The sequence below is a fragment of the Centropristis striata genome, chromosome 12 (genome assembly GCF_030273125.1).
Source record: "Centropristis striata isolate RG_2023a ecotype Rhode Island chromosome 12, C.striata_1.0, whole genome shotgun sequence".
Taxonomy (NCBI): Eukaryota; Metazoa; Chordata; class Actinopteri; order Perciformes; family Serranidae; genus Centropristis; species Centropristis striata.
The window spans coordinates 33,155,518-33,171,131 of NC_081528.1; the positions used below are offsets into that span (position 1 = coordinate 33,155,518).

At 37.4% G+C, this 15,614-nt stretch overlaps 1 protein-coding gene across 1 annotated transcript in view; it reads right to left on the reverse strand.

Annotated features, from left to right (window-relative positions):
- Positions 1 to 2,128: 2,128 nt before the first annotated feature.
- The window catches only part of kdrl (kinase insert domain receptor like), a 54,696-nt gene continuing 41,210 nt past the window's right edge, over positions 2,129 to 15,614 (reverse strand). The window contains exons 27-30 of the mRNA XM_059346089.1: positions 13,548 to 13,672; positions 11,823 to 11,901; positions 11,139 to 11,242; positions 2,129 to 6,036 (exon numbers count right to left, since the gene is read on the reverse strand). Coding sequence (XP_059202072.1) covers positions 5,853 to 6,036; positions 11,139 to 11,242; positions 11,823 to 11,901; positions 13,548 to 13,672 — 492 coding nt within the window. The 3' untranslated portion in view covers positions 2,129 to 5,852. The remainder of the gene's footprint in view (positions 6,037 to 11,138; positions 11,243 to 11,822; positions 11,902 to 13,547; positions 13,673 to 15,614) is intronic.

Below are 15,614 nucleotides of genomic sequence, written 5' to 3' on the forward strand. Positions count from 1 at the left end.
GCCCTCTCATCCACCCTTTTTTAAAATGTATTTATTTATTTTTAGAATTTTTAGCTGTTTGGCATACCCAAACAGAAAAGCTTAATCCAAATAACCATAAGGCCAAAATGCATGTATGATATAATTCCAAACTCATTTAAACCTTTGATTTGAATGAATAAATAGTATAATAAACAGTTTTGACGCAGCAGTGCTCCCCAGTGCAGGGGCCCCTCAGCGCTCAGACCTCTGCCTGTATGGAAAAATACTGTGTAGGTGCCAACTCACAAACCTGACAGTCAAGAACCTCCACCTACGACATCCTTCCCCTGTTTGTTTGTTTCAGATATTCTGGAAATAGTCAGAGTCTGTTGATGTGCGTTTGGGTGTAATGTTGAGCGCTCACCTTCCAGTAAACATAGTAAATCCTGTCAGGACAAGCGGAGACAGTCAAGGGCCCAACCTGTCCTGTGGCGTGTGGTACCCTCAGACACACCCAGTGCCGGTAACCAGCCGGGGACACTGCGCTCCCATAGGAAGCCCCGTGTGTGGCGTCCTCCGGTCGTGACCAGGATGATTAAGAGTTCCTTCCTTTCCTGTTCGGGGGGCATTGTCCCGGTGAGCAGACAGGCTGCCGACACCTCGTCCTGGAGGAGGAAGTGAGTCTCTTACAGTCCAAGGAGCAGCAGAGGAGCTGATGCTACGGTCCAATCATAACAGAGCTTTTCATTACATTACATTACATTACATGTCATTTAGCTGACGCTTTTCTCCAAAGCGACTTACAATAAGTGCTTTCAACCTGATTTTTAGATTAGATTAGATTAGATTCAACTTTATTGTCATTGAACAGAGTACAAGTACGAGGACAACGAAATGTAGTTTAGCATCTAACCAGAAGTGCAGAGTAGTAAAGTGCAGGGTATTTACATATGAACACAGAATATAAATATAGTGCAGGTATGAATTGAATATGCTATAGGATATATACAGTTATAGAAATATATACAGTAGAGAATGTACAGTAAAGCAGCAGTGCAGGTAGATGAATGGATGGTAATAAATAGTCATAAATAGTCAAAAACAGTCATTAATGGTACTAGACATAGACCACAGGAATCAAGTAAGTACATAGCTTTAAGAGCTAACTGTCATTGCTACAGGAGTGCTATATGTTAAAGAAGAAAAGAAGAAGAGAAAAAAGAAGCGCATTTTTTTTTTTTCATTTAGGTTTGAGAATCCAAATGGGAATAATAAAGGAGGATTTTGATTCTGTGAATCAACTCTGTTGGAGTTAAGAATAGTCTGAAGCCTCCGGTCATACTTGTTTGTGCCAGGGATTTTCAGCATAGGGTCTGCGAGCCTCTAAGGCTCTCAATATTTTTTTACACCCCTAATGTATGTCCTTTGAAATAAATTGATGTAGCCTATTTTTTTTTTTTACACTTCACCTTCTTCTGAATGTCAAATTTGTTTATTTCTTGCAGTTGTTTTTGAATTTGCATTATCTGTACCCACCCCTTTTTGATGAGTTTGTTTAGCTATAGTAACCGTAGTAACCGTTTACTTGTAAAGCTGGCAGTGAGTGGAAAAAAACTGTATGCTGCCTCAGACACAAAAGAGTTGAATATTGAATCATCGCCGGTTGTGATTTTTTTCCTGGGAATTCTGCCACTTACACTGAAAAGTGGTTTCATCCGTCAATCCAATCCATAGGCTCTATCCCATTGTGTTACATCATGCGGCGATAGTGACTTAACAGACATTTATTTTATATATATATATTTATAAATGAAAATCTTTAGATTTATTATGACTTTGAGCAAAATGGCTACAATGTGGTCTTATCGTAGCAAAACTAAGGAAGTACAGCCATGCCAGCAGCATGTTAACACAGATAAAGCAAAGTCTGTGTAATTTTAATTTTCACCTGGCGCTAAATGGAAAGTCAGTGAACAAAATTCACAAAGATCATTATTGTCTGCACCCGATTGCGAGGTAAACTATTGACCGAACAGTTATCAGAATCATTTTCTGTAAACCTCATGGTGGAGGAAAAGTAGTCAGGGGATCATCAAAGTCAGCAGGGTTCATCCTCTGGAAGTCATGAATGAAAGTATTTCAAGCAAATATGAGTCGAGACTGCACATAATGTATAAATATATAGATCTTTATTCATTTATTTACTTCATATGCTCAGTTAACAGTGTTGGGTAACATTAAAACTAACTCGCTACACTACAAGAACAAAAAAGAAGCTAGGAGGTGTTATTATTCATGGTTATGTATTAAGAAATGCATTAAAATCCACTGAATGTTATTGGGACGGCTGTAACTAAAATATAACCAAGCTTTAAATTTAAGACAGAATTACATCACATGAACATAATATAACAAATACTGCAAATGTTAATTTCCTACTATGTTCTACAGGTAAGAGTTAAATAAAATAAATCAGAAATATTTGTAACATTTGACCCTCAACACTGTTTCATAATAATATACCTTTAGAATACAAAAATTATACTTGATATAAAGTATCAGTGCATAATAACTTCCTCTCAACATAAACACAACAAACTGGTCACAAACAAAACATAATTTGGAAATAAAGGGGTTCAAAATCTCCACTTTATCCACCGGCAAATGTTGTTTTCTTTAGTGGTCAACGAGCACAAGCTAGCCACACTTCTACAGGGTGTGTGTAAGTTCGGTCCACAATACATCCGGTATTACAAACAAAATGCTTGATTCTACATGATAAAATAATACAACAGTGAACCAGAGCAGACTGGAACTCACTAAACACACATGTAGAGTTTTTGTAGCCTGTCCTGCAAGCTTTACCAACATGTAGCACAAGACAAAGGACGGTCACAATCAGACATGTTTCCCTCTTTACTGGTGAATACAGCAGCACAAACAGCATATACATCTGGCAACCCTGTCTGCTAAAAGTTACGTTTCCATACAACTAAACTAAATTATCAATTTAGTTTTTACATAGTTTTCCCTCGGATTACAGTTTCAGTTTTAAACATGTGGTTGACATTATGAGTTGTAATAAAACTATTTGGTTAGGTTCAGAAAAAGATCCTGGTTTGAGTTGAAATAAGTACACTGTAAAAAATGTTTGTAATAAAAAACTGTCAAATTACATCAGAAATAGGGCGTAAAATTAAAAATTGTATATCACCGTAGTAGACACTTTTAATTACCGTAAATCAAAGAATAGCACGAAACTTTAACTTTAACTGTCATAAACTGTAGGAAACACACAGTTCTGCTGTAAAAATATAAAACTTTCATGTAAAGTTAATGGAGAAATGCCATGATGTCACAATGACACAATTACCCTAAAAATAACGGGAATATTCAGTCTAAATGACAGTTTTTGCTGATATTTACATTTACATTTACAATAGAAAACCCATTAACTGTATTTTTTACGGTGAACTTCTGGCAACCAAAGCTGCCAGTATTTTACCGTAAATTAAACAGATTATTTTTTACAGTGTATGTTTGTTACGTAAACTACATTAGCAAAATAAGTCAACTAAAATCCTATGCTGACTGGCTGGATTAGATACATATTTTTTATTTTGTCAACATACTCAAATGTTGACAAAAAATAAGATTTCCTCAAAATATAATTGACAATGTAGTGTCGGTGTATAGGATCTGAACTTTTAGTAGACCAGGCTGAACCTGGAGTGTTGGTCAATATGAGGAAGAGTGAGCTTGAAAATCCTTTGGTTAACTTTTAACTGTGAGTCTAAATGAACAAACAGAACTGGATTATTTACTGACAGTGTTCACAATCTAAATAAATACATTTTACAAGAGCTTTTTGAATAAACTGTTCCTATGAAGTCTTGTTCTAACTCAATTTGTACACAAAAAAACAAACAAAATAGATTTCATTTTCACTTTCTTTGTTGTTCCACCCAAAAAACAAACAAACAAACAGTGTTGAGTTTCTTCAACATCAGGGGCCAGATCCATAAATGATATGTACATAAAAATGTGATTGCATTTTCCCCACACATAAGCTGATGTTTAATGCATGCACGCTCCAGACCAGGCGTCCACACGGTTTTAGGGTTTAAGCTAAGATAGACAGGTTGATATGAAAATGAACACGGAATATGAGCTAAGAGATGTAAGCTTATGATTAAACATTGTTTTCAGGTTGTTGGCCAATTTCACTGATTGTGCTATTATTTAATCAGGCTGCACAGCGTTCAGCACAATGTCAATCAAAGGCAAACTTATGAACGTGATTTTAAATGATTTATCATTTCAAACTCCTTTTATTTACAGTACAGGCCAAAAGTTTGGACACACCTTCTCATTCAATGTTTTTCCTTTATTTTCATGACTATTGACATTGTAAATTCATCAAAACTATTAATGAACACATGTGGAATTATGTACTTAACAAAAAAGTGTGAAATAACTGAAAACATGTCTTATATTCTAGTAAGCAAAGGGTGGTTACTTTGAGGAATCTAAAATACAAGACATGTTTTCAGTTATTTCACACTTTTTTTGTTAAGTACATAATTCCATATGTGTTCATTCATAGTTTTGATGCCTTCAGTGAGAATCTACAATGTAAATAGTCATGAAAATAAAGAAAAATGCATTGAATGAGATTGGTGTGTCCAAACTTTTGGCCTGTACTGTACATTTGAGCCTTCTTCTCTCTGTTAATGATCGTTTGAGTTTGTCCTGAACTGGAAGTGATCATTCGTCCGATCATAATGATGACTAAGATTCCACCAAGATGATTGTTTGCAGAAATGCTACAAAACGCCACAGCTGTGGGTAAAGACTCCCCTCCCTGCTGCTGAGAAACAGTGGGCGAACAGTGGACTGTACTTCTTGGAAATGAGGCTTGTGCACCCAGCTCCCCAATTAGTAAAAAAACCCCAGAATGATGTGTACGTGCAGCTTTATAAATCTGAAGAAAAGAATGCATAATATAAAAAAAAGCATAATTCTGTCTTTGTGTGTACACACAGTCTTAAATATACACAGTATCTGATGCATCTGGCCCCTGACTGGGGCCGGAGGAGGAATCTACATTTACAGTAACTCCTCATTTAAATGATTTCACGGTCGAGTTGTGATGTTAAATCTGAAGCCGTCTGGTCTCACTCTCAGCTTTACTCTGCTTCCTCCATTAACTTGTGAGAGCTTCAAAAACATCCACCACGACATGACAGTCACTCTGGGTCAACCTGAGTTATTTGAGCTGCTATTTTCCATTTAAAGGAGCAATTAAGAGACTTTTTATTATGATTAATAATCAAGGTTATACTGTTGTTCATCTACTTTAGAAAACCTTCAAATGAGTTCATGTATCCCCAAAAATACTAAAAACTTTTTTCACAAATTACATATCCAGTTTTGACTTTAAAAAAAAAAAAAAGTCTCATAAAAAACTTGAAAGGCGTCATCTGTCCTTTCTCTTTTTTTTCTGGAAGTTGCTGTTAGTCATCAAAGGTTGTAGTTTAATCAGATTTGTGGTGAAGTGGGAATCATTGCGGTGTTTTCACAGTAGATGAAAGAAATACCTGAGGCTGTTTCCAGCTGTTTGACATATCACAGTGAATGTGGAATGGACCAGCAGCATTAACGTCAGCCTGCGTCTGAAAACTGGACAGGAATCAACAGTCCACAGGTTTCCTTTTGTTGCTCGGCAGACGCCCTGGAAGTTGGAAGTTGCAGTTGAGTAGATTCTTGGAGGGAATCTCGTGTGAGTTCCTCTCAAACTTTGCTACAGTCCCGAGATAAGAGTCCAAACAGAGGAGAACAAAGCAAAGGCCTCGAGGCTCACTCAGGTTCTCCAGGGCCGGAGCGCGAGGTTACACAGGCGGGGTGGAGTAGCGAACCACGTAGTTGTAGTCAGGCGGAGGGCTGTGACACTCGAGACTGGCGTCCAGGGCCGAGTCGTCCAGACTGAAGTCCAGAGAAGGGACCGTGGGTTGAAACTTCTCCTTCTCTGTGTCAGTCAGCACAGACTCTTTACTCTTACTCACTGCCTTCATCCTGAAAACACAGAAAGATAAAACAGCATAAATATAACAGGGAAATAATACTAGAGCTACTGCCTATACATTAAATTCAACTCAAAGTACATCATTTTCAAGGGGTAGCAACAGAATCATATTTTCATTGTTCAGTAACTGTGTCCGTAATATCATGGTAGCATCACAGCCAGTGGTGGTTCTAGACGGGTTTTACTGTGGGGGCCAAGCAGGGGCCAGTGCTTAATCTGAGGGGCACATTAAAAAATGGCAAAGGTGATATTTAAGCATTCAAACCTTTATTTTAGCTTATTTAAAAATCTCATTTAAGTATAATTGGAATATACAAATATACTGATTGAAACAATGAGACTTACCAACAATAACAACTGTTTTTGTATGACAATGGCATTTCTCATTTTTGTGCACAATTACTTTTTAAAAATTTTGAAAGTGCAGTACAATGAGAATGATTTTTTCTTTATATACACACGCTTTTATTGCACAATTAAAGTATTATAGAATGTACACATTTTGGGTTCCTTTTGTGTACAATGAGATATTGTTTGAACAAAAAATAGGTGAGAATTGTTCTGTTGTTCATCTTTATAAATCAATCATTTTATTATTAATTTGACACAGGGGCCACAGCAGGGGCCAAGGGCTTCTTCACAGGGGCAGTGGCCCCTGGGGGCCCCTGTATAGAACCGCCACTGATCACAGCATGCAGTAGTCTATTACACAATTATTATTATTATTATTATTATTATCATTATTATCAGTTACAATGACCCTAAAATGAATGAAAACATTTTTTTTTGCTGAACTAATGCTTTATTAAAATTAAAACATTTTTTAAATGGAAGTTTGCAGAAAAAAATCTCCCATTTAAAAATAAATAGAATATTTTTTCAAAATCATAGATGGTATGATAATTATCAATTTTCACTCCATGAATCTGGTATGCTGCTGCAACTTTTTTTATAAATTTAATTTTGGGGGGGCTGGTTGGACAAAACATGATATTTAAAGAAGTCACTTTTGGCTCTAAGAAATTCACCTTTTATAACATTTTTATCAACAAAAGGTTAATCTTTAAATCTACAAATGAATGGCAGATTAGTCAATAATCAAAATAATCTTAGTTGGAGCTCTAATATCCATCGGCCTATCATAATCTTTCTGTTCATCAAGTAAGTGGACAAGTGACTCAGCCACATCATCAACCTTGTCAAAACACTGACAAACAAACACGACAGACAAAACAAATCAGTGGCATCCTGACCAGGAAATGAAACAGGATTTTTCTCAAAATGCATTCTTGTGTCCTCACTCTGTGTATTCTAGCATCTTTCATCTATCAGTCTAATAGCATAACTCTTATACATTCAGAAAGAGTAGGTATCGGTGCTCTCAGTGCAGATAGGTAAACAACCAGCTGGTTGCACAACAGAGGTCTGTTTTGATATTCTTTGATTCAAGAAAAATGCCCCTTGTGAAGCTGTGCAATCAGACAAACCACTCCTTATTCATATACTATGTAATCAATCATCCAGAGTCTTTCTGCTTCATTTGAGGCTCATAATATAAGTAATCGCCTCTTTTTGTCTTTGGAGGTTGCTCAGGGTTTCCAGAGCTCCTCTCGTGAGGCCAAAGGGTCAGCACCCAGCGGGGTAAAGTGACGCCTCTATACTGGAATGTTGTCCTGATGAATAAACTACCTGATAAACAAGCAATCAACATGTTTGAGCAATAGTACAGTGTTGCCTTGCCAATGCCAGGCACAAGGTAGAGAATAACTGGCAGTTGAGCAGCAGGAAGCAACGTGAGTCAGGTTAAAAATCCCCTTCACTCTGAGCTGAAATAGTCTAGTCGTAATCCCCATAGGCCCAATAGTAAACCCAGAAATGTTGAGTACCCTAAAGTTTTATATATAGTATAAAGTATACATGTTCACTCTTGGAAAAAATATTTTGAGCATGACTTTATCAAACGATCTGATTTTGCCTGTATGCAAATGAGCGCATATTTGATGAGTTATGGCCTCATTTGCATATGTAAACATTAAAATACAAAAAACATGCAATACATTTTTTTCTCATCTTTACATAAGTAATCAACTGAGAAAGTTTCATGGTGATATCTATTATTTAATTTTTTTACCCTATTCACCTGTTGTGTCTTGACTTTAATGGCTTATTATGCTAATTATGCAAATTGCCCAAAGTGCAACTTTTAGCAACCAAGTTAAATTCCATCCATTAGGCCTATAGATATAAGATGTGATACATTTCTGCAATAAAACTTTAGGGTACTCAACATTTCTGGGTTGAAGAAATTACGACTAGACTAAAACAAGTAATAGCAGATTAATTATTCAAGTCTCATCTGATAGTAAAATAGAATTTGAAGTGTTAGCATTTACTACAGCAATTATATTATACAATTCCATGAATCATCTTCCTTATGATGTTCAATAACACAAAAAGTTGTGCTATATGCTACTTTTAAAACAAGTGCATTGTTTGGGTCCTTCCCTCATTTCATCCCTCTCCAAAAAAAGATATCTCAGCTTTTGTCATTGGACTGGTTAGAATCATAATATTGACCAATTGGAAATCAACAGTGTCTCTCTCTCATACCCGATGAATGAGAGGCATCTTTTATTGTCTTAAACTGGAAAGAATTCAGCCTTTTCATTACGTGGCTCCTCCAATTGATGTGGAAGTTTAGGGTCTATTCATCCAATTTGTTACCAGGATATATTTCCCAGTTTCTAATTACTGATTGAGGCATATTTTGTGTATAGAAAAAATAACAATATTTTGTTTAATATGGTGTGGGAGATATTCTGTTGTACATATACTGTTTACTATTAGGTGACTAATGTTTTTTCTTCTCCAAGGAGGAAATGTTTTCCATGCAGTTTGTCTGTTTGTCTATCAGCAGGATTACGGAAAAACTACTGACCCAGATTTTCATGACACTTGGTGGAAGGCTGTAGGATGGCCAATGAAGATTTTGCTGAAGAAATTTTGGACCGGATCCCAATCACACTTTGTTAACTTTCATGGTTCACCTGATCTGTTTTTCTTTGCTCTTCATTGTCACACACACACACACACACATACTGGTAATCACTACATGTTGTTTCAACACTCAATAATAAAATACAACAAATCTTCTTTGTAGCATCCATGTTGTTGCCACATTTATCGAATTAAAGCTAATGAACACATTGAAGACGGCTGAGGGAACCTTGGACCATCTGACCGTTGCTTTTGTCTGTTTAGGATTGCATTATTTTACATTTCTTGACCTTTGTTAGTTGTTTTGTTTAGTAATATGTCAGCTATCACTTTTTATAATGCCATTGTGTAAAGGGAATATATACATTTTTATTTTCTATAAATGCTCTGATAACACAATTGTATGTTCATGCAAAACAGAAATTTTGTAAACAACATAAATGAGATTTTAAAAAACTCCTGAAGACCCAGCTCTTCAGAGAGCATCTTCTCCCCTAGCACCACACGATAATTCTAGTCCACAAAGAATTGTCACTAGCACTTATTGATGCACTAATTATTATTGCACTATACCTTGATTGTTTGTTTTTACTCTTCCTGTAAGTCGCTTTGGATAAAAGCGTCTGCTAAATGACTAAATGAAATTTTGTTTTTTACTCGGTTTGTATTTTCTTTTGTTCATTTCGTTAAACTGACACTTTTTAACTTCAAAATATTATTTTTTTTGGTTGACTTCTAATTTTGTTTGTTTTGTTTTGTTTACAAATTTACAAAAAGTAAAAAAAAAAAAAGTCAGGCCTGGGGAGTGAAGGCCAAGGGATCAACAGGTGGACTTCAGCTTAACAAAAGAAGCAACAGGCTATATCTAACAGGGGAGGCCCTTGTAAACCCTCCTAAGTTCAAAGGTGGCAGTGACTGAGTGGTTGCCCAGCGAGGAAGTCCTCCCCTCAAAATGTGGATCATTCTCTGCATGCCTGCGCTGATTCTTTCTGCCACGGCGAGGCCCTGATGACATGAGCAGGCCTGTAATGAGTCTTGGTAGCGTTGACTTTTTGAGGTCTAAAAGACTCTTTGAGTGGTTGTGGGTGTTTGTACAAGTGAGTTTGGTGAGCTGTAAATGAATTACAGTGCCTCAGAGGGTCCCATTAACTCTGCTTAGTGTGTCTCATAAGTTACTTCCACAGCAGTTGTTTACATTTTCCCTCTTAATAATTTATAAGAACTTTCATGTCGTTTACGGTCTTTCCTCTTCAACTTAACAGAGATTTGGGAAACGTGAAGATTTGCTTTAGGACAATTTACTTTACAGCTGTTACCCTTTTAAATCTTTTAAATGGAAGCCACAATACTTTGAAGTTGTATTATTAGTTGCTACTGTGCAGGCAACAGCAGAATAATAGCACAAGGTTTCAAAGTTCAGAGGTTGGACCCTGTTAATTAACCCTGCCACTTAAACTTAATATGTTAGACACCTACAGAGACCCTCATAAGAAAAAGATTTACAGAAATTTGACTCAGATTTGACTTTATCCTCAAATAACCCATAAAATGAGAACACAGTGTCTCAGTGTTTTCTTCCCTTTATGACAGTTTTATATATACTTGTCCTGGCAGGATCCATGTCAAATGAGCCACAACATTTCGGTGGAAGGACTTTAAGCCAATGTCACTCCTTTGAGATTATGTGTGTTTGTTACCTAGCATTGCGTTCGCAAAACAGCCATGACTCATAAGTGAAATCAGACTGGGAGGTATCTCATTCAGTGAAAACAAAGGGGTTTTAGTGTGCGCTCTTAAAACAGCCAAACCTCAAGTGACGCATCCACTCTGCTTTTGTGCTCAGTCCTTCAGTTTGTCACCTTCAAGCTTTTTCCCTCCCACTTCTCTTTGTGCAACCACATGGCTTCTCTAGACAAAAGGGAAAACTAACCACTGACTTATTTTTAAAGCAGAAGAAACTTGTGCATGTGTGTGTGAGCGGATGACAGTAATAGCGTCTACATTCCTGCACAGCAGGGAGGTTTCCAAGCAGGTATTTTGCAGCCTCTTCTTGTGTGTGCTGATTTGTGGGTGCTGTGTGATGTAGTGTACGTACGCCAAAGCCATGATGCTCAGGGGTCGGCCTGCCAATGATTCAAGGCGCTTCAGAGTCTCCATGTTGTCAGATGAAAGTCCCATCCCGCTGTCTGACTGACCGCCCTGATGATGATGATGATGAGGATGATGATAATGATGACAGACAGAGAGAGAAAAATTAAACCCCAAATGTAATCTTTTCCTTCTCCATCAATCTTTATCTGTTAAATTAAATGCTTTGATTTTTTTTGTCTGAAAGTTAGCTGTCAGTGGTCCAGGGTCGGGGTTGATTCTGTCAAAAAAAATAACCAGGACCAGCTTCAGTTTTCACAGTGCTCATTTGTAAAACGTTGTACGACAATTAGTCTTCGATAGCAGCGAGGCAGCAGTGCAGGGGATCCAGATTGTTCATATTTTCATGAATAAATGAGACAAGTTAATGGAATAAAAAGGATGGGGGCAGTGTTAAAGCTATCAATAAAATGGCCAAATGGTGGCAGATACATACAGAAAAGATAAGTTAGCCAAGTATAGAGCCATGTGGGACACCATGTGACATGACAGCAGTGGACAAAATAAAAAATATCAACTCTGAACACTTTGTTTGATTGGGAAGAGGAAAACAAATGTAAGCTTTTTTTTAATTCAACCTCAATATAACTAATTGTGTGATTTACAATAAGTTAGAGAATGAATAACTTACCTGGTGGTTCTCAATTGTCTCATCCCCCATGGTAACTTCGTCAAAGGTTTTCACACTAGCTGGACGGATCTTGATGTTCCTGGCAAGAAAATATTTCCAGATTAAGTTCCTAAAACACCATAAAATGTTCTCTTGCAAACTTCATTTGATTACACTGGAGCCAAGAGGCAAAGCTCAGCAACAAAACCACAGGAACTTAATCACTTAAATCAACAACATGTAGCATCTATGACGTTGCACTTTGAAAACACACCTTGTTTACTTTGCATTTCAACACTCAGAGACTAAAACGACTGCTTAATTTAGCTTAAAGGCTAACTGTCATTACCGCTTTTCAACACCTCCTCAATAAACACTTGCAGGACCTGTGAAAACCCAAAGGCTTAACAAATGTTATTATAAGTGGACATAAATCTTGAAGCCGGCTCTATGATTTTAGAGGAAATTCCTCACAGGAGCCACAATACTGAAAGCTCTTTGGCCATCAAGCTGCTGTGTGTACATTTCTTATCGTGTATTTAACAGGTCTCATTGTCTCCAGGTCCCCTGGTTGGGTTTAGTGTGAGTGTGAGGAACAATAATTGTTTAGAATAATTTTGAATGCAAAGTGGGGGAAAGGATTGAGGCATTTCCTTTGCAAAACAGACTTGCCTTGAACAGCCAAAGTACATGTCTGTCTTTGTGAGATGGTGATTTATTTGCTTTAAATGTCTTAACAAGTTCATTGGGGATGGTCACAGATTTGAGCCAACAAGGCTAAAGGTCTACTGTCACACCAGCAGCTCTGTGAAGCTGTACTTATTGGCACAGCGGTGCTTTTAAACAAATTCCAACAGTGACGTGCTAACATGTTCACAATCAGTATTGTGCAACTCTCAACACAAATGAGAAAGGAGAGTGAAGGCTCACTCGTTAGCTACTTTCGACAAAAGCTTCGGGAAAAAACATTGGCAAAAAGTCGGTAGGATTCATTCATGACTGTCTGCACACAATGTCATTGCAATCCCTCCAACAGTTGTTGAAATATTTCAGTCAGGAACAAAGTAAGTAGGACTGAGCGACCAACAAATCAACATTTCCATTCTTTTAGCCGAGTTGCTACACTGCAAAAAAGCCAAGTTGTATTTTTTGGCCTAAAACAGTGATTTAAGTTGGTAAAACTTGGAAATATAAATTATTGACATTTAGGGCAATAATGTAAGTTAGCACAACAAAGCAAGCCAGTTGTCTGCTCAAAAACAAGTTGGTGAGTTGTTGTTACTTATATCTTTAAGTTGGGGTTCACAGCAAGGGACAATAGTTCTGCTAACTCTTATTTCTTTGTTGTGTTGATATTCATTAGCGAAAGCTAGCGGCTAACTGATGCTAGTGGTGCTGCTTGTTACAGCTACAAGAGTAGCCGTTAGCGTATCAATGCTAACTCAAAATTGTGGTCGCAACATTAGCTGACATTTCAAAGCAGCGTTACAATCGTGCCAATTCAGCACATTGCAGAAGTAAGGATTAAAAGTTATTACAATGTTAAATTGTAAGTTAGTACAACTTAAAATTTTATCGAAGTTTGTTGCTTTGAAATTTTGAGTTCACTCAACTTTTCTTTCTTTGCAGTGTAGTGTGGCTTAACTCAGTACTATGACAAATAGATAAAATAACAGCATCTGTCCGGTGCATTTAGTTTCAGGTATTCTATGTAAAACAGCCACTGAATGAATCATGTGTTCTCACCAGGTGCTCCCTGAGTCGCGGTGGGAAACAGGCCGTGTGGGCGTCTCCTCTGACTCCACTGTGGTGGACGGGTCACCCACCTTCCCCAGCAGGGCTGTGTTGATCGGTATGTAGTGCTTCCCCTCCTAAATCAACCAAACAGAGATAGAATATGTAAGAGTGCAGCCTTATACTTTCATAATGCAACTGATTGAGAGACTTGTGGGTCGATGCTGTGTGCACGCAATACAAACACTTCCAAAGGTCGTGGCAAGCAGCCAAAGAGACTGAGGTCATGCCTAATAAATCCAATACAATGCACATGAAGTTAATGAAGGCAGTAGTCTGTGACCAGCCTTCCAGAACTGTAACAATAACATTATAAATAAGAATCAACTGTTCTCTGTGTACAGTCTGAACTTTTACTCATGAAGATAGCTTTCGCAGCCTCATTTGTAATTCAACATGCTGTAGTTTTTATGTGATGTCATGTGTGGCCTTGTCTTTATCTCTTATTACTTCACTGTACAATTAACAGCCTTGTGTAGTCTTTGCAGAAGTATTGAAATATAACTCCTTTTCTTTGCATGCCTTTCTGTCTACAGTAATGTAAAATCTGTTTGAGATGCCTGTTCTCTTCAGTGGCTGGAAGTTGAACATGACAATGGGCATCTTGTGGCAGCGATGACTGAAAATAATCCCTGTCTTGTTAAAGCTCTGGCCGGTATCCTGTCATCAGAGATAGTGAAGTGCTACACTTTGTCGATTTCAATCCATCTGTTTCAAAAACATTTGAGTTTTTTCCCACCACTGTTGTTTAGAGCAATAACAAAGAGCTTTCACTTGTATTGCTTTCGGCTGCTCCTGTGAACAAAAGCGGTAGTGTTTTCATGACCACCACCGCCTCGTGTCATAAAGCCTTTGATGCGGCTTGCTCATGCATTTGTTTTGGGAGCAAGTGAAAGAAAGACACAGCTTACTTTCAATACTTTTTTAATACTCATAACTGTAATGTGTATATGGTGAAATAAACTGTGTTTAAGCCAATAGATGTAGCATCAAGTCTCTCTATTTATTTCATAAAAAAATGACATGTTACACACCTGTCCAAGAGGGAAAAGGTCAATTTAGGATCAGTTTTGAATAATTTCAAATCCAACAACTCTCTCCATTGGTTGAATGAATTGTGTTTTTGCCTGTGTTACATCACCCTTTTAGCTGTTTTGTTCTTCGGTCAATTATTTTATTTTTCTCTTTTCTTTTCAGTATCAGCCCTATCTATAAAACTTAACAGAATCAAATTGTTTTGTCTGATTTCACAGGGAATTGGCTCCAGTGACAGACATTTAGAATACCTACAGTATATAAAAATAGCCAATCCTCTCACTGATGGTTTCATTTGCTTATGTAGGTCATATCGAGGCATCAGTATTACCCCCAGACTGTTTCAAAACCTGTTTAAAAAATCCTTGTAGCTGCAATAAAATGTCAGTGGCTCATTACATTACACTGTCTATGATCATAACTAATTTTGTGCTTTAGGGAGGCGACAGTGAGAGCTTCAAATACATTGTTCATATTATTTTGAATGGAGAAAGGACTAAAGGTCTAGACAAGGACCCACCTAACATGAAACAGACCAATATAAAACCAGAACAAATCTTATTAGTTTTCTCTTGAAAAACACAGGTGTAATCAATAAAATGAATGATGTCTAAATTCTGCTTGGGTAATGGTATTGTGCATGGTTTACTGGTAGGTGTCATTTCCTTTCAGTGTAATATGTTTGCATAATAATCAAATTTACCCTCTGGGGCATATTTGTTGACCTGATTAGAACAAACAGCTGTTGTGACAGCCTTATAAAATATACAAACTTCCAACAGTGTGCGACATTACAGAGCATTCCTGCCAGACAATGTTATTTTGCGTCACACTAATAATTACAGTGTTTTTCCATGTGTTTTGAAGTCTGATTCCTCTTACAAGACCCATGTCGCCATTTCAAAGGGAGCCAATTGTTTGTGTTAAGTGTTGCTTCCCCTCTCAGTTACTCTGAGCACCACAGTGGGCGAGACACCACTCTGA